This window comes from Labeo rohita, chromosome 3 (assembly GCF_022985175.1).
Source record: "Labeo rohita strain BAU-BD-2019 chromosome 3, IGBB_LRoh.1.0, whole genome shotgun sequence".
NCBI lineage: Eukaryota > Metazoa > Chordata > Actinopteri > Cypriniformes > Cyprinidae > Labeo > Labeo rohita.
Window position 1 is genome coordinate 26,321,274 of NC_066871.1, and position 20,418 is coordinate 26,341,691.

The 20,418-nt window shown below is 36.5% G+C and overlaps 1 protein-coding gene across 1 annotated transcript; it reads right to left on the reverse strand.

Moving 5' to 3' along the window:
• Window positions 1–326: 326 nt before the first annotated feature.
• On the reverse strand, window positions 327–19,069 carry fam117aa (family with sequence similarity 117 member Aa). The gene is given in 9 exon segments (XM_051106670.1): window positions 327–1,258; window positions 4,607–4,760; window positions 5,035–5,131; window positions 5,133–5,162; window positions 5,253–5,369; window positions 5,916–6,035; window positions 9,589–9,684; window positions 13,580–13,728; window positions 18,562–19,069. Coding segments are annotated over 9 exon segments (1,149 nt in total). The 5' UTR covers window positions 18,680–19,069; the 3' UTR covers window positions 327–990.
• Between the last annotated feature and the right edge of the window lie 1,349 nt (window positions 19,070–20,418).

Consider the following 20,418-nt stretch of genomic DNA (forward strand, 5'->3'; position numbering starts at 1 on the left):
TTCTCTGGATCAATGAAACTCAGAATGTGTTTGGAAAATATCCCCATCATATTTCAATCCAAACTCAAAAGATAAAATAGAAAAATAATCAAGTCTATCTTAGTACCTATTTTATACATACATATACAAATATTTCTTTTTTAACTTTAATACAGTAACAAAATATGCGCTTGTCCTACAATTATAACACAATGGGGGAAAAACAATCTTTAATACATTTTTTTTTTTTTTTTTTTGATTTGGTGGAGAAATACGACCGGGACATTTTTTGACAAGTTTTGTAAGATTACTTTACGGATAATAGCTTTTCACTGAACATTCGGTGGTATTTATTAACACCTACAGTTCAGAGCTCTGCTTAATGAACTATTAAACAGACATGCTGAGAGTTTTCAAAACAATCCAGCCTTCAAAAACACCTTAATCATCTGTCAAGATGAAATGCCACTATAATGAACAGCTGATGAGAGACTCTCTGGTCTATTACTGCCGCTTTCGTGTTTCTAAAAAAAAGTCCTGCATGCAGTGAAGACCTGTGTCTGTAAATACTGAATTTAGAAACGTATGTTTCTGATCCACAACCATCACTGAGTGGGTCAGAGTTATAACACATGTTTTATAGTCAAAATATGACAGTGAATGTTCAGAATGACTCGTCTGACAGAGCTAAAAATATTCTTACACAGATGATGAATAGTCATCAGTTTTGTTTTATAGAAATTATAGAAAATATAGCTATAGTAAATGCTATAGCGTAAAACGAAATTATCACAAGTGCCAAGTGGAGTGTCCTGAGGTCAAAAGGTCGCCGACAAATCACATTAGAGAGAGTCTGCCATAGTTTTAGATGAAGAAAAGTCGTCCATCTTCTTGCATCATGATTTTTTTCCCCTCTCTGTGCAGAGCAGTTTCTTCAGTGTCAGTTGCAGATGAGATGGGACAAAGGCACACATCTTTAGTTTTTCTTTTCTTGTCATGAATGTGCTCCATTCACAGAGAGGTGGTAGGGTCTGGAAGGGTGCTGCTGCTCAAATAGCCACCCACGGCATGTCCCGGTGTCTGGCAGGGGGCAGCACTTTGAGCCGAACAGCCGGTGACGGGTGAAACAGACAGGCCACGAAATAACAGGTCCATAGAAGGGAGGAGGGGCTTGAGGAGACTGACGGGACAGAAGGCGGAGCCACCGTGAGGTGTGAAATTCACCTTGTTGGGGTCAGGACAGGAAGGCTGAAGAGGAGCATTTCCATGACAGGGAAGGCTGAAAAGAAGAGATTTATTGATCATTCAATGAAATTAACTGCATGTGTGTATATATGTTAGTATTTAAGTCAAAATAGTAAATCATTTTTTTTTTTAAATAATGCATACTGCATGAACAATTAACTTTTTTTTTTTTAAATGATGTTTGGGGGCAATGTGTTTAACTGACTTGCAAATAGCCTTCTTAGTGTTTGATGTCCCTATCATTCACTTTTGGGTTTTGCCTACTTTTCATCTTCACTGATGAAGTCTTGCACCCATAATTGTAAAGGCTGTTGTTCTAAAACTCCAAACAATTGGGCTGATAAGGTTGCAGATAGTCCTGCTAAACAGGCTTCTATGATTTGCTTTTTTTTGGAAGTCTGTCAAGTCACCCATTACACCCACAAACCCACAACAAATTAGGGCTGGGCGATATGGCAAAAAATAAAAATTCAAATTTTTCATAATGTTTGACCGATTCTCGATTTTTTACGATTTTTAACTACTCAGCTTGAAAATGTAACTACAATATTATTCAAGTATCTTTTTGTTTATTAACCCTCTAGTTTAAGAAAATTATATTCCAAGTGCACCACACATCAAGCTGTCAACATTATGTAAATGTTCAACAAATCACTTGTTAAATATCTTTGCAGAAAAGATGCATAAACTACAAATCTTGTACAAACATATGATATGTTAAGGAATAATACTAGGAAAATGCTTTAAAAACAGCCTAAAAGGTCAAGGTAATTCAAATTCAAAATGAATGAAGGTACAACACCAGTAGACTATTATTACCTATAATTGCTCTGTGAAAACAATGAACAGCAGCTTTCAGCCTGTCATCAAACATGAAATATCAGACATGCAATAGTAGTTCTTCACAGGGTTTTTTTATTCGATTACGCTGCTTTTCAGTTGTCTTTTCTATGTAAACATGGATGGGTTTGACTGTTGCACTCATGTCTCTTGCAGCATTTCATGCATGAACGGCATTATAAAAACGCGGCGCTCAAGTTAAAAGTTCAACTCCCATCTTCTTGCACGTTTTTCCTATTCCACGGCCTGCTTTGCATCTTTTCAACATGAAAGCATATTGTGCGTGAACTAGAGATGGGCGTATTGATCCTGAAGTACTGATATAACGATACTGATGCGAGTATCGAAAGTATCGATACTCAAATAAAAAATATTGATACTAAGGTGCGTTTTATTTACCAGTAATTTTATTTAACAAAAAAATAATACATGCAATACGTATTCAATCTGACGAATAACCCATGCTAGCAAATAATTGTGTAGGAAAGAACTATTTTACTGCTCATCTGAACGCACGCAAATGTTGCAAGACAGAACCAATCAATCACAAAGAGCGTTCACTCACTTCTGACAGCGCATTTAAACAGGGCTGCATTTCCCAAAAGTATCATAAAGTGTTGATGATTTTGGGAAAGGCAGCACAGAACAATACAGAAAAAAAAATCATATAGCCTATGTTTGAGTTATTTCACAATAAACAAATTCAAATTGTAGCCAATATAGTTTATGCAATTACATTTATTAAAATTGAATGTTAAAGGTTCATGTTGATCATGTTCTATTCTGTAATGTTTATATAAAATCATACACTGTCAGAACAAAAAGGCTACATTTTATGCATGCAACAGCCTATCACTGCAGTCCCTTATTAAAATAAACTATGGTTTTATTAAAGTGGCCACAGTTTAACTTAGTATTTGTAAATTTCCATGGTTACCACTACAGTAAACATACTTTAAGCATGTGTAAACAAGAATATAACTTGCAATTAAGGCATACTGAATGCTAAAATGTGTTTCAAATATAAAGTTGGTATTATTACCCATTTTTCTCTTAATATTTTAAAAATTTAATACATTTAATAATTTAAACGTTTAGTTTAGAAGCATCATATCGGTATTGACAATACTGGCCTTTAAAAGTATCGGTATTGTATCGAAAACAAAATAAGTGACAAATTCCTACCAGTTAATTGTGTCTACCATACCAATATATCGCCCAACCCTAAATAGCACTATATTAATTTGTGAAATGGACATTCCTATTTAATATGTTCTATAAGTTGCACTTTAGTTTGGGGAACAATTCTCACTATTAACTAGGGCTGCCCTCGACTAAAGATTTTTCTAGTCGCATGGTAGTCGTACATTTTAAGCATTTGTCGACTATTAGTCGCATGTTTAATAATAAACCATACAAATCATAATAATGAGCTTTTAATTGCCTACATAGCCTAATAAGCGCTCAAGCGCACAAAAAACCTTGCCACAGTGAACCGGCAGATATAATTATGAATGTGTAAGGGAAAAACAGCAAGAAGACTGCATTAATGTTTTAATAAATTATTGATAAACTAGTTCTTTCTTTGATTTCGGCCTAAGATAACGTCGGCGACACTGACTCATCATCTCCGCAATAGTGGATGTGCCTGTATGCACGTACGGATTACATAATCTGAGAATATTTGTTTTCTATTTGAATTGGTTCATTTGCAAGTAGACATTTCACTCTCCATAGATGTATTTTTCATGTCTATAGGGCAAGTATGCACAGAGCTCACAGATACCAAGACAGTAGAAAGCACATCCTGTTGGCTTTAATTTTACAAAAGCACAACGTTTCGTTGTTTTTACGTAGAGTTTTTACAGATCGAAAGATGTACTATTTTATCTGTATGGTCAAACATGCCAAAGTATTTTAAGAGCCAGTGGCCGCACCGGCAGCTCCATCGGTCATGCAGCTTTCACACTCCACAGACACTTAAATAGTGCACATTTTTTTACATTAACATTAGATTGAGCTGCCATGTAAAGTTGCTTCTACTTATATATTTCAGATGAAAAGCCATATTTGAGGTCAGTGAATGATAGATGAGTGTTTGGATGTCGTGCCCAATGTATTATATTACCACATCGACCAGCCGTTAACGATCTGCCCGTCATGGGCTGCGTGACTTCACCACTTCCTGAGGATTTTTTTGTTTTTGTGCGACTAAGTGACTAATACAATTTTGGTCGACCTAGCCTCTTCTCACCAACTAACGGTTAGTTGACTATTAGAGGGCAGCCCTACTATTAACTATGACTTTTGTCTCAATAATCTCTTAATTTGCTGCTTAATAGTTAGTAAGGTAGTTGTTAAGTTTAGGTATGGGGTAGATTAAAGGATCTAAAATATGGTCATGTAGAATAAGGCATTAATATGTCCTTTATAAGTACTAATAAACAGCCAATAAGCTAGTAACGAATTGAGGATTGGTCCCTAAACAAAAGTATGTTTATTTCCTAACACATATAGCAGTCTGTGTTTGTGCTAAACTTACATGGCCTCCTCAGACACACGTACTCTCTCACATCCCTCTGGAGGTTCTCTCTGAAAGACGTACGTCTTGTTGGGACGAGGAGAAGATGATGGTGGCTCAGAAATACATAGAGGAGGGGATGAAGGCGGACAGAGCGGCCCGCACACAACCATATCTAAACACAACACACACAGACCGATAAAGACAGTCGTCAGCGAGAAGCACATTACACAATTAACAGTTTCACACAGAACTTCCTGTCATGTGTTGATAAAATATGAATGACGCCCCTAAGAGCAAATTCACTTTGTGCTTTTTTTTTTTTTTTAAATTGTTAGACTGTGAGCACATCCATCTTTGGCCACCTTGTCTCAATTTGACACGGAGCACGAAATATAGACTTTATAAAGACTGTTCCGGGCTGTTTCTGTATTTATACATATACTGACCGGTGTCTGTGATAGTGCAGGGAGAGTGTGAAGGGGACAGCTGGGCAGGAGAAGGGTCGCTCTGTGAAGCACTGCTGTACCTCTGAGCTGGGACGGGGGGCTCTGTGACCATCTGGTACATCGAGAATCTAAACACACACAAAATCACACAGGTTTCAGATGCTTCTGAAGCTGAAACTCTAGATCAGAAACACACATTCAAACAAATACACACTGACTTTGTGCTGTTCCTTTGCCGTTTCAGACACAAAGACTCCCTCCAGCTCCAGGTTCAGTCCTTCAACACTGCGTCTCAGTCTGGGGGCCAATCGGCTCAGCGGAATCAGAGGCATCGTCTGCACACACACACATTATTTTTGTTTTCTTTGCACACAAAAAGTATTCTCATAGCTTCATGAAATTACAGTTGAAGCGATGATGTCACATGGACTATTTTAATGATGTCCTTACTACCTTTCTGGGTCTTGAATGTGTCAGAATTTTCATTTTTGGGTGAACTGTCCCTTTAAATGCATAGCATACAATGCAAGTAGATTTATACATATTGTCACCTCTAAATATACTACTGTACAAAGAGAGCCGCTGACACATAACCAGCTGTGTGTGTGTGTGTGTGTTTTCGCTATATCAATGGCTAAAGCTCACTGACACCATCTAAGTAAAGCTGCTCTGTTTTTAAACCTCTGTTGCTAGTGAGATGTGGGCCAATCTGAGAGGCTTAGCTCATAATCACTGCTCGTAAACAAGTACAACCTTTATACACGCCTCCAACCTTTCTAGTGATCAGTGTCCCTGAGTGTCATTGCTGTAAACTAACAAGCTGGTCAAAATATATTCACACATTGTTTAGGTTTGTGGTTTGTGAGTACATTCTTGTTTACCTGTGTACTTCCAGGCGAGTGCGTTTGGCTGTTGTGTACGTGTTGGTGTGTGTGGTCACAGTCCATGGCAGGAGGTGCATGTCTGGAGCGTTTCTGTAAGGACTGACGAAGCTTAGCAACCTGAAAGGGAGAAATATGAGAGTTGTAGTATCAGATTTAAACTTATATGGTGAAACCCTGAAACTGCTATGGACTTTATGCTGACCTATTATAAAGGTTACACTTTCTGTTCAAAAGCAGGGTATTCTCTGTGGATACACTTGTAAAAAGCAGCTGAGGTACCACAGAAGTAAAAAGAGGTTCCTGAAAATAGGGGGGGCAGATTTGAATAACGAGTCTAAATCACAACTGTTTATTATTTGGTATCTTTTCTTCGGTTGAAAAGAAATGTTTTTTAAGGAAAACATTACAGGATTTTTCTCCATATAGTGGACGTCTGTGGGGATCAATGGGTTGAAGGTCCAAATTGCAGTTTCAAAGGGTTCTATACAATCCCAGCTGAGGAGTAAGGGTTTTATCTAGCATGTCGTGCCCATAACCATCTGCCATTTTCTAAAAAAATAAAATTTATATACTTTTTAACCACAAATGCTCATCTTGCACTAGTTCTGCGTCTATGACTAAGCATTACTTAATCATGTTGGAAAGGTCACATGTGATTAGTTCTTTGCCTGTGTACTTCATTTCAAAACGTCAAGGTAGGGTGAAAAACTCCATCTCATTTTCTCCTCAAACTTCAAAATCATCCAATATCATTGTTTTACCTCTTTTAGTTAAGGCCGTTTGACTTTCTTTGTACGTTTGCTTTGTAAAACTCTGTCTACGTCGTGTGACCTTTCCAACGTGATTACGTATTGCAAAGTTGTGGACACTGAGCTACTGCAAGAAAAGCATTTGTGGTTAAAAAGTTTAACAAAAAAAAAAAATTTTTTTTTTTTTTTTAAGAAAATGACCGATCGTTTCACTAGATTAGACCCTTATTCCTTGGCTGGGAGCGTGTAGAGCCCTTTGAAACTGCACTGAAACTGCAATTTGGACCTTCAACCCGCTGATCCCACAATGTTTTCCTCAGAAATGACATGAATAACATGAAAAGACATTAACATCTTGAATGACATAGGGAAATTTTACTTTTGGAGAGAAGCAGCAAAACGGTTTTTAACATTTATAACAGGAAATGTTTCTTGAGCGGCAAATCAGCAAATTAGAATAACTTCTGAAGGATCGTGTGATGCTAAAGACTGGGGTAATGAAGCTTTGCATCACAGGAATAAATTACATTTTAAAATATATTCAAATACTAAACAGTATAAGAGCATAAGAGACTTTCAAAAGACTTTTAAACATCCCCAGACTTTCGAAGGCTAGTATATACATCACAATACAACTATTTTTGAATTTAATTTGAACTGTTTATATACTGGATAATCGGAATGTAATGATATTATCAATATTGTGGCATCGGGATAACTAAACTGTCTCGATATTATTGTGGTACCAAGACGAAATACGTCACGAAACGATACGATATAGGGACTCAGGGCTAAAAGTGTAGATTTTTAAAAAATATATTCTAACATAAAATTGTGTTTTGGGCCATTATGCTTTGACACAGCATAGTTATTTTTTTTTTTTCGATGCGTTTCAAAGTGAAGCGTGCACTTTGTTCAGGCGATCAGCTTGTGATCTGGTGTTTTCCACACCTCCGAACGGCTCAGTTCACAGTGAATTAATGCAGCTTGTTTATTGTATGTGCTGTGAGTTTAGTGCATGTTTGGGAACGCAACGGCCAGCAGTTTATGGGATTATTTTTGTGCCAATAAGAATGAACGTAACTTTATAAAACTGAACGTAACTTTCCAAGAAACGATCAAAAATATGCCACTGCAAAAGAAGAAAAACACAATGAAAATGAAAAAATGAACTCAGTCGCACGAATTTAACATGCTCTTCAAATATGCTTCATTCTTTGTTAATGATTTTCAAAGAATCGTTTTCGCGAATCATGGATTCTGAATGCGTTGCCACAGCTTTCGCTTACGCTTCGCAAATTTTCGTTTGCTGTTTTGGCACAAACCTCTCGTGGGGGCGGGCTTAACAGCGACCTACTCTGATTGGCTAATGAGCTTTTGATGGACAGTTGCTCTCTGACCTGGAAGCACGGACGGTGACGTCAGTGGCGCGCATATTGGAAAGTTGTTGCGGTGTGCAATACGTCGTGCTTTGTTTATAGAAACTATCAGAACTGTTGCACACTGTACATGAATAAAACTTTTATCGATGTTATTGATTAACGTTACTTTAGCAACACGAACTTACTTCAAGCTGCCCTGAGGGACAAGCTGAGGTGGAAGATGATGCCGCTCCGTGTCTCTCCTGGGAGCTCATCTTTAAAAAACTAAGAGACGACCATAGGTGAAATACTAATAACATTAATACTTAATATAAACAAAGCACGACGTATTGCACACCGCAATATGCGCGCCACTGACGTCACCGTCCGTGCTTCCAGGTCAGAGAGCAACTGTCCATCAAAAGCTCATTAGCCAATCAGAGTAGATCGCTGTTAAGCCCGTCCCCACGAGAGGTTTGTGCCAAAACAGCAAACGAAAATTTGCGAAGCGTAAGCGAAAGCTGTGGCAACGCATTCAGAATCCATGATTCGCGAAAACGATTCTTTGAAAATCATTAACAAAGAATGAAGCATATTTGAAGAGCATGTTAAATTCGTGCGACTGAGTTCATTTTTTCATTTTCATTGTGTTTTTCTTCTTTTGCAGTGGCATATTTTTGATCGTTTCTTGGAAAGTTACGTTCAGTTTTACAAAGTTACGTTCATTCTTATTGGCACAAAAATAATCCCATAGCAGTGTTGCTTAATTTTCGCGGCAGATGATTACAACATCTCATTCAATTTGTAGTGAGATGCATATTTGAAGTTTTCACTAAAGCTGGAGTATGAAATATTCATTTTGATTTATTTTACAGTGCAATTGTTTTAAAATGTATGTCTCTTACTGTCATATGAATAACAATACTACAAAATTGTTGCTGTTATTATTATATCCTAATTTGTTTGGCTTTCTAAAACTCCATTGTGAATGTAATTTAGACTGAGTAAAAAGAGGGTTGAGGCCCCTTTTAAAGTTTGGGTACAAGTCAAAAGTTTTCTTAGTTAAGAACATGGGTTGGAGCTCATTTTGAACTCTCAAAGTGCATTAGATAGAAGATTTAACTTCAAAATGTACAAAATTTTAATTTTTTAATCCCCCAAGTCTTGATTTGTCTTTTTTTTTTTTTTTGCAATAAATATCATATCGTGGACCTTATATTGCAATATTATTGTATCATAAATTTTGATATTGTTACATCCCTACTGGATAATGAAGTAAATTAAATACATAACAAATGAGTTGTACTCATCTCTTGACTAATTACTTGACTAATAATTTTTAGAGATTGAAGGGCAGATTTTACAATACAAGCCAAGTACCCATCATTGTAATAAACCAATTTAAACAGTGATGATTTTTTTAAACAAAATAATTTTTATAAGAACAAACCATCCTAAAATTTGAATTCGGGCTAATAAACTGTTCTGGTCTCTTTTAGCAAGACTACTTAGAGTCTCAAAATAGCAAACAACACTTTCCGGCCAACATCAAGTACTTACCTCTCTGAGGTGTTCAGCGCTACCCCATGATGCAGAGCGCTTGTGACCACCGCCCCCTCTCCGCCCCCGCGTCTCCTCTATCCAGGAACTGGGAGTCTAAGAAAAGAAACAACAAAAGTTTACATTTGATTTTCTAAGTGGCTTTACTTTAAAGTTACTGATTTTCAAAAGCTCACACCCACAGTGGTTTCTCAGTGGGACATTAAAGCATGATTTCATTCAGGATAATCAAAACTGAACCACCCCTCAATGAATACCAACAATCCCAAACACCCTCAGACTTTACATAAAGTAATCCAGCCCTTTCCCCGAACACAAGAAAGCCAATAACACACCCTTCTGCTCTTTCATGCACCAGTTCGAACTAAAGCATCCGTTCCTGAGAGCGGTGCGCCCCGCTCGCCAAGTGTTGACATGTTTTTCTGTCACAAATGGAACTGAAAGCTGCTTCCGCGCCTCACTAAACGTATTTGAATACGGGACAGAAAATGTGACACACCTGCAACACACAGACACGCCCAAACACACACAGCTGTGCGGAGACGTGCATGATGGAAACCACCGACTCCGCTGCACCAAATTTCAAAGATGTAGAGGGAAAAAAAAACCCAAACGTGTTTGTCCTCAAATGCACTCACACAGACAGACACACGCATACCGTCATGATACCGGTCCCAGGCCTTGCTGAGGTGACTCTGGAAAGACGTGGCAGCCCAGCTAATGCACACTTGCACACTATATCGCTGAACACCAAACAGATATTTTCCAAGTGACTCAATTAGTGAGATTCATCTCAGAGCTTATCGTGACCCAAAGTGTCCTCCTCCTGTGTCTTCCTGTCCCTGCCAGAGGTCACGAATATTTTATGCGGTTGGGATGCTAATGCAACAACATGCAGTTGAAGTGAGCCATACTAAAACATGTCATCACCCCCGGCCTCTGGAGTCCAAGATGAGGACTAACCGTGTCCGCTTAGTGGCTGGAGGTTTCACATGGCCCAGTGGGGGCAGGGTTGCGAGTTGATTTAAATATAAATTCGGCCCTTACTCCTTTCTGCCTGGACACCCGCCTGCCCGCCCGCCCACATCAGGCTGGCTTGGGATTAGGCCTATAAACGGACATTGAGTTTGAGGGTCTGTATGCACAGCACGCTAGATGCTGGCTAAAGTTTCAGAAGTCCCCGTCTGCACTCAAGTGGACCAGACGGGCGGCCAGATGGGGGGTTGGGCAGAGTGTCTTGAGACTGTACAATTGTTAACTGTTGAATGTCCACTAAAAAGTGGGTTGCATTTGTTCATCAATGAAGAAATGCACGATGTATTTGAAAGTTGGGTGTGAATGGGGGGTTTGCTTGTGCATTGTATTTATGTGTGTGTGTGGCAGGGGTTGAGGGGGGCGGTCACTACGAAGGTCATGTTAAACAAAACCTTTTTTTGGGTGACCGGTTATCAGTGAAAGCATAGCAGGTCACCTGCTGAGAGACACAGCCAGACTGGAAGTAGCATCTATAAGGAAGCGACGACCATCCAAAAAAGAGCCACGTACCGCTGTCATAAATCAGCAAAGCAACAAAGTGGTTCAATGCAAAGTGTTACAACTACATGTCTAGTTCTATATCAGAGTTGTAGGGTTTGTTACCAGGGCATTGGTATGCTGTTCCAAAAACAAAAAAGTCAACTGTGCAATTAGGGCCCTAAGATTCTGCAATGCGGAAAACAGGGACGGAATTGCCAAAATCCAATCAGAAAACTAGAATTTTACTGTATAAAGTGTAATGTCAAGGAATTTGCCAAATTTTGTATGAATAAATTAAAAGTAGGCCAGTACACTTAAATCAAAGTGTGATATGGACTAGCGTCTGTAAAAATTACGCTGCAAAAAATTACGCTGCAAAAAATACCATTTAAATATGAATTCTGCATTTTCTGTGAGAAAAACCAAAACTACTGTCATATCATTTACAAACAGAAACTTAAAAGGTCTTTAACTTGAAGAAACTGTAAGAAAATATAATGATAGTACGACTACTACTAAAAAAAATATTATTAAAACATTATTTTTATTTATTTATTTATTTATTTATTTTTATTAGAGTCTATTCCAGAAAAATGTAAATTCAAAACACACATTTCTGAAAAAAAAAGGAAATAAAATAATAATACATTTGTTTTTTATTAAATCAATTATTTAGAGATGCATTTGATTATTAAAATGCAATGAAACTATTAAATTGTTATCTAGAAAATCAATGGAAAACACAGACTTTGATAAAAATAAAACTAAATTTGGAGAAAAAAAAGGATTTCATAGGGCCTTAAAATTTTAATTTGTATTAAACTTTTAATAAATTGCTGTTAAATTGTGTAAGTTTCATGACTTCAATTAATTAAGACATGCTTTTGGATTAATAAAATTTAATTTAACCATTAAAACAGAGTTAAGAAAAACTAAAACTGCAGGGGAAAAAACGAAATTCACAAAAATTAAAACTGAAAAATCTGGAAAAAAACAACTAAACTAAAACGCAATTATAAAAATAAAACGGATTTCATTGGGCCCTACACTGTAAAAAATAAAAAGCACAATTTGTTGAGTCAGCTTAAAATAATTTGTTACCTTGCTGCCTTAAAATTTTAAGTTCAGTCAACTAAAATAAGTTTATTCAACCTGAAATGTTAAGTTGCACTAAGTAACTAAGTAAACTGTGTTTGCTAAACTCAACAGATGGGTAAGTAACCCAGCTGCCTTAAGATTTTAAGTTGATTCAACTCAAATATCTAAGTTGTCACTTAGTATAATTTAACATTTCAAGTTGAATAAACTTTTGAGTTGACTGAATTTAAAATTTTAAGGCAGCCAGGTTACAAATTATTTTAAGTTGACTCAACAAATTGTTTTTTACAGTGTAGTACAATTTACAGCATTACCAGAAAGAGAGAGAATTTCTTTCATACGCAATCTAAATAAATTGTAAATTAAATACACTAATGTTCAAAAGTCTGGGGTCAGAGTTTTTGAACAAAGTCTTGCAAAAAATACAGTAAAACAATAATCTAATGAAATATTTTTACAATTTAAAATATCTCTTTTAATATCTATTTTAATATATTTTAAAATGTAATTTATTTCTTCAATGGCAAAGCTGGATTTTCAGCATCATTACTCCAGTCTTCAACATTGACCCTTTAAAAATTATTCTGTTGCGAACACATGTGCTGGTTAATATTTTTGTGGAAACTGTGAAAATAAAAAAAACAGTGGCTCAGATACCCCTTTCTAAAAGTCTACAGGATTTTTGGCACTTTTTAATTATCCACTCAGAAATATTCTCACATCTGATTGCTTAGAAATAATAATAGCACAACTCTCATGAATAAATAAAGCAGCAAGGCACAAACAGTTGGATGAAAAAGACAAGTACAAATGCAGTGTGATGTTTCTTACTGAATCAAATTATGTGAACAGAGCAAAACTTTTAACAAACTCGAGATGCTAAATCAAAACGAACAGCCCCAGCGGAGAGACTTTCACCTTTTGTGTTTGACTGAATATAGCAAACCCCAGCAGGCATGTTGGAGCAGTGCTCCAGGAACCCATATGGAACCCATTTGGAAAATACAATATGGCTGCCGTTCCAGGCTGATAGTTTTTCTAAACTCCTTCCCATTACCAGCCAAACTTTTTCTCCCCAAAGCCAAGATCTTTCATTAGCAACCGCTTGACTTTCGCCTTCTAAAACAAACCTTCTGTCCCCTGGCTATTTAAAAAATAGACTTTGCAAACAACACAAATGTTAAAACAGCTGTGCATAATTCTATATGCGTTTCACATTAAGGCAGATCAAACCAATGGTTTGTTTTGCTCCCCACTGAGTAGTAAAGTCTCCACTCCACATGGTCAGACAGGACCTCCTTTGTTTGCTATTAATATCTCAGACTGTGTTAAAGGAATAGTTCACCCAAAAATGAAAATTCACACCAGAATTTCTCACCTGTGTGGCCTTGTCATTGACACAGGTAACAGGCTGACACTCTGGTTCTCTAGGCCAGTTGCCCTGAAGGTACGGTCCCACCAAAGTGTCCAGAGACAATGTCCGTCTTAAGGTTGGCTTCGGCGGGCGACCCTTCGTCTTGTACTCAGCTGCAAAGAGAGGAAAAGAACAAACTGTTAAATAAAGTTGTCATTTAATTTGTGCACAAAAAGTATTCTTGTAGCTTCATAACATTACAGTTGAACCACTGATGTCACATGGACTATTTTAATGATGTCCTTACTACCTTTCTGGGCCTTGAAAGTGTCAGTTGCGTTGTCGTCTATGCAGGGTCAGAAACCTCCCGGATTTGATCAAAAATATCTTAATTTGAGTTCTGGTGATGAACGAAGGTCTTATGGGTTTGAGTAATTAATGACAGAATTGTCATTTTTGGAACTTTCCCTTTAATTTGCATGGAAGTAACAACAACAACCACCTTTGACTGGAAACAGATAAACAGAATTACCAAAGCCTAAACATAGCCAAAAAGGAGGAGAACGAGACCGGTGTCCCATGAGCACTATTCGCTACGCCACAGCTCTGACATTAAAATGTGTTTCTGACTATGTTTATGTATAATAATCGTTTCAATTTATCCCGTGAGTTGGCATTTTCAGACGCTTGTAAATCATCCCGAAACACATTCCATGCATGAAAGACCAGTTATAAATAGACGCTGTTGTTATAACGGATGCTGAACATCCTGGTGCTTCATCAACACACTGCAGACAAGCTAGTTATCAGGCTCCTGCCCAAAATACTCCAGAGGATCATTTTCACACGTACACGAGATGGGTTTTCTTTCTTCTGTCCATTGATCATGTCATAGGAACTATTAATGGTACACCTGATCTCCGACCTTGTCAGGTCCTTCCTGGATCCATTCACCTCCTCCCAGCCCCTGGGGTCTTTGTTAAAGTGGGTTTGGGACACTTTTGATGGTGGAAGTTTACTGGTGGGTGTTAAACAAGGCACACTTGTCTAGCATGGAGACTATTTGTCAGTGAATTGAGGGTGTGGTATAAAGCAGGTTGGGTGACTACGTGCATGAGACTGTGACACTGTAACACATATATATTTTGTAACATATTTATTTGTGTGTGTGTGTATATATGTATGAAGAGGTTATTTGCCAAAACAGAACTACATTTTTTTTTATTCTCAAAAATCATGTTTATATTGTGTTTTACTGTGTTAGTTAGCTGTATTTTTTTGTTATTTTTACTTAATCAAAATAACCCAATTGCAGTTTGACTGAGATTAACTGGAATGCATAATGAAAAAAACAAGATTTTTGAAAATTGTTAAAAACTTATATACGAGTTATCTCTCGTATATATTGACGTATAAGGATTTTCGACAGGCCAATTTTAAAATATAAAAATAACAACATCTTTTGTAGCTGTTCAAACATTAAGAATGTTGTGTACACAAATTCATATTAACATTTTAAATTACGTGATTTTAGTGTTTTTTCATCTAGATCAGGGGTGCTCAACCCTGGTCCTGGAGATCGACTTTCCTGCAGAGTTCAGCTTTAACCTTGACTAAACACACCTGAACCAGCTAATTAGGATCTCAAGGAGCACTTGATAATTAGACAGGTGTGTTTGATTAGGGTTGGAACTAAACTCTGCAGGAAAGTCGATCTCCAGGAACAGGGTTGGGCACCCCTGATCTAGATGAATCAGCTGTAACCTTAAAAAAAAAAAAAAAAAAAAAAAAAAAAATCATGTGGTGCGACCACATGATATTTAATATGATATTAAAATTAATTAATTTTCTTAACATACTTAACATTTTTCAGATCATCAGACAAAGTTTGTTTGTATATTATTATGGAAATATAAATACAAATGCTTTGAAATTTTATACAGGATTGCAAAACACTTTGGAAATAATGCAGAAATAATGCAGAAATTAATCTAAATTAATTAAGACTAATTTCAAAGATGTTTCCAAAACAGCAGTTTTGGCTGGAGAGTCACACCACATGATATTTTATAGTAACAGAAAAATTACAAAATTTTATATTTTAGAATAACAGAAAAATTCCAAATAACTAATGTTTTTTTTTGAAAAGTTAAAGTGGGTACATATGTGGGAGAGGTACTTCATATATATGGCATCTTTTTTTTTTTTTGCATTTACACTCATTTTTAACTGAAAAAATGCAATCAAACAGAAAATTTAGGCATCACATATATATTATAATATATTAAATATAAATTTTAAATAAAGTCAACATTAAATCAACATATATATGTACTTAATTAATTTATATTTATATATATATATATATATATATATATATATATATATATATATATATTTCTTTAATTAATAAACTTTAATTTACTCATTTTAAATCAACATAAAGTAAAAACTACTAAAAAATACTACTGTAATACAACTGTAATGTGGCATTACAGTAGTGAGAATCAGTTGGAAGTCTGGAAGTGTAAATTTGCATAAATGCAAAAAGTCTTGATTTGCCCAAAAATACAGTTTTTGTTTACTTTATGCAAAAGGAATTTGGGTTGAAATGTGACCTGTACATGTTCTTGACAGGTCTGATGAGATCATCTGTATGCATTTTACAGACCTGATGAAAACTGCCAAAGAGCTGCATAGTTCAAACTCATATCCTCCTTCTACAAGCATAGTGGCCAGGATATAAAAATACACATACTGGCATATGACTAAAGTTACGGACAGGCAAACACGCTAACACTATGAACAAAATCTCTGGCCACTGCTTGTGCTCCTTTGTGTACCCCACTGAATATAAACACACGCCACGATATTGAGCCAAATTCAATGATGAGTAACGAAGCTTAAGCTCATGTATATTTCTTTCAATAAACAGATTACTAATGATCAGACAAGTAAAAATAAATATGGTAAGTTCTCCCACATTTTCAGCACTGATTTAAAGCTGAGAATACAACACTTATATCGGTAGCTGAAGGTGTTGCCATTCAGTCTAAATATTTAATTACCACTCAAGATTTGTGTGGATGTGTAGAACTTCTTGAATGACTGGTGTTTCAGTTCTGTGGAACTTTGTGGAGATTTCTGCCTAGTTTTGTGTGGGCTGCACATGTGACTTACTGAGCAAGAGCTCAAATGCTGAGACCAGAGGGATTTGCTGTTTACTGCCTTGGTAAATCACAATAAAAAAAAGTTATTTTGGTCATTCTATCTCTGTTTGTAGACTGCCATGTGGAAAACCTACTCTTCTCCAACAGCCTTGTGCATTGTGAAGATCTAGCTGCACTCAGAATCAAAGACCCTTTGTGATTCACACATTGTCCTAAAACTAAAGACAAGACTTTTCAAAGTATTCTCACCTAGCTGAGGATATCTGACAATATGCTGATGCAAAATACCTGAGACAGCCTGACACCTATGAAAAATGTCACACCAAGACCAAAGGTTTACTAAAAACACAGACCTATTGTTCAATATACACTGGAAAAGACGTTTTTCTTAAGTTCTAAATAAACATACTGTAATGCATTTTACAAGAGTTCAGTTTTTCTGCCATTTCATGCTTGTTCAGTGTGTTACTTGCTGTTTCTTTGGAGTTGTTTATGAAATTTACCAGCAATTTCTGAGTGAAAACTGTTTCTGTTTCACCTTTTTTTTCCAGTGTAGTTGTTTTGCCAGTCATATAAAATCAATGTCAGCCTAACTACTCTCGGTAAAACAAAATTATCTTACGTGACCCTGAATCACAAAACCAGTCTTAGGTAGCTCGGGAATATTTGAAGCAATAGCAAAAAATACATTGTATGAGTCAAAATTACTGATTTTTCTTTTATGCCTGAAAATCATTAGGATATTACATAAAGATCATGTTCCATAAAGATATTTTGTACATTTCCTATCGTAAATATATAAAAACTTAATTTTTGATTAGTAATATGCATTGCTAAGAACTTCATTTGGACAACTTTAAAGATGATTTTCTCTGGATTTTGATTTTTTTGCACCCTCAGATTCCTGATTTTTAAATATCGTCCTATCCTAACAAACCATACATCAATTGAAAGCTTATTTATTCAGCTTTCAGATAATGTATAAATCTCAATCTCAAAAGTTTTGTGGCCAGGGTCACATATTAAAATACAACTCTGTCAATCAGTAATGACCAAGCTAAAGGTTTTTAAACATAACTATCATAAAGCATGTAAATGCACGTACCATACACATTATTATCGACCAAGTTTAACACGCAACACTCAATCTTACACAAAATTTAACAGTGGATTCCTGCTTTGTTTCTCTACCCACCAGAGGGGCCTGAAAAAGGTAGAATCGCCCTGATATACGATACTTGACCTGCAATTAAAATAGTTGTGTATATTAAAATGCTTGAGCAACACAAAGCAATGCAAGAACTGTTTCCAAATTTGACAACCTAGTGTATAACAACAGGTTGCTGGAATTTGACAGTTGTAATTTGTTTTTCCTGATGCTGCCTGCAGATATTTATGATGACGCAAAACAGACCTCTTGAGCACTGGACACACACTGTTTATGTGCTGAACATGCCAAAACAGTGATGAGTGTTTATAAAATATTGCAGGCAAACAAAAACAACTAAAAGACTCATCAAACTGACTCAAGACGACAGAGCTGCTATGTTTATTCAATCCCATGCCATGCTTTGTGACCATCATGGCCACAAAACATGTAGGGAATAAGGTGGGGGTCGTTCAGTGCACTGGGAAAATTTCTGGTTGCACTGAAGCCATGAAAAGAGCAGCTGAACAACAGGACTTTTGGAGATTATCCATTCACATTTTTAATACTATTATAGAGTTATTATTATTATACCTAAACAAAAGAGCAGAGTTAGAGTGGATAGGACAGTTGGACATGTTAGTACAGAAAACCAACGGCTCTAAAAAAGCGCTTTTGTGTGCTTTTACCTGTTTTGTTGTCTTTGCATCGCGGTGCTGTTCGGTTCTGCAGCTGAAACGGTACCGTGGCTCGGAGGGGCTGCAGTCCTTGATTACCCACCCGGGCCACTCCACTCCGACACGACATTCCCACAGTCGCTTTGTGCTTGAAAAAGTCTTTAAAAACTTCACGAACCTCTCCAACTCCAGCGTTTAGCTAGAACTGATACTCCAGCAAAGGTTTTCGTCGCACTTAGCCGTCAAAAAATTAAGTTTGTATGCAAATATTTTGATTTAGCACCCTCGCTAGCTAGTCAGCTACTTTCTTTTGTGATGATAGTGAAGTTTTCCCAACTAGTTGACTTACTTTAGCAAAACACGTTATTTTTTTCTGTGTGAAAAACCATATAATTTTGTATGTACCGCCCTGAACGGTTCATTCCACTTGGCCTAGTAAACTTATAGTTGAGGAGCACAACTACATTGTATGGGCTGCTGCCAATTCTCCAGTGCACAATCTGACAACAGCCAACCTACACACTCGTGTCGGATTCAGAGCACTGCACAGCGTCTAAACACATGTTTCCACTCTGATTGGCTGCTGAAAAATACTACTCGCATCCTATTGGTCGGTGGCAGCATCGATCTATTAGGGGTGGGTCTCGATGCGACTCTCCCCGCCCACTTCATTAAAATTCATACTTTCCACAGAGTTCCAGCAGCACAATGCGTGATAGGTTAACAGGTCTACTAACTGAAAGAACATGGAGTTGTTGAGGTAAAACTGGAGTGTATTACAATTTAACTTTAATTAATAATAAAAAAAAACGATGTATTAAACAATACGCGTTTTAATGGGATATTTAGGGTGGATAATATTAAAGTAAATATGACTGAGAGATAGATATATGATCTACATATGTTCACTGTTAAACACATTTATCGACTCCTAAGCTTCCCTCCCCCTATCAGTATGTTTTAGTGATTGAACTTTTATATTTGTGACCCTGGACCACAAATCTAGTCATAAGTAGCACGGATATATTTGTAGCAGTAGCCAACAGTATGCCAAAAATCATTAGAATATTAAGTAAGATCATGTTCCATACAGATATTTTGTAAATTTCCTACCGTATATATCAAAACTTAAATTTTGATTAGTAATATGCATTGCTAAAAACTTCATTTGGACAAATTTAAAAGAGATTTTCTCAATATTTTGATTTTTTTTGCAACCTTTGGATTCCAGATTTTCAAATAGTTGTTTCTTGGCCAAATATTGTCCTGTCCTAACAAACCATACATCAATGGAAAGTTTATTTATTCAGCTTTCAGATGTATGAATCTCATACAACTGACCCTTATTACTGGTTTTGTGGTCCAAGCACACATTTGTTTTCTTCTGATCTTGAATATTGCTTAAGAAAAACTCTTAAGTGTGTGCAAACATGTATGCCCCTTATGCATGTATTAGGACGAACAGGTGGATGCTATATCTGGCCGTTAGGTGATACACAGTACTGTATTGCATTCCTGCAATGTATAGTACAGACATGTACCCATGCAAGTATATACTTGATATATAGACACAAGAAGGGCGGGTGTTGACCACAAAGTGGCATATAACATACTTCTTTGAAGTCAGGTTTTGCAACCTGTTTTGTTTCCATATGTCAGACATGAGTAAAATAGCATATTCAGTGAGAAAATCTAGTGTAGGAAACTGATTATGGATGTTTATTAAGAGTCAAACAGAAAATGTCTTGCACTGCTTGTGCCAACATGATATTTATAGTATCATATGCATTTCTTCTTTTTTTTTTTCTTTTTTTTTAAATCAGATAATTCATTTTCCTTCCTTGGGTAGAAAATCTAGCAAGCTCTGCA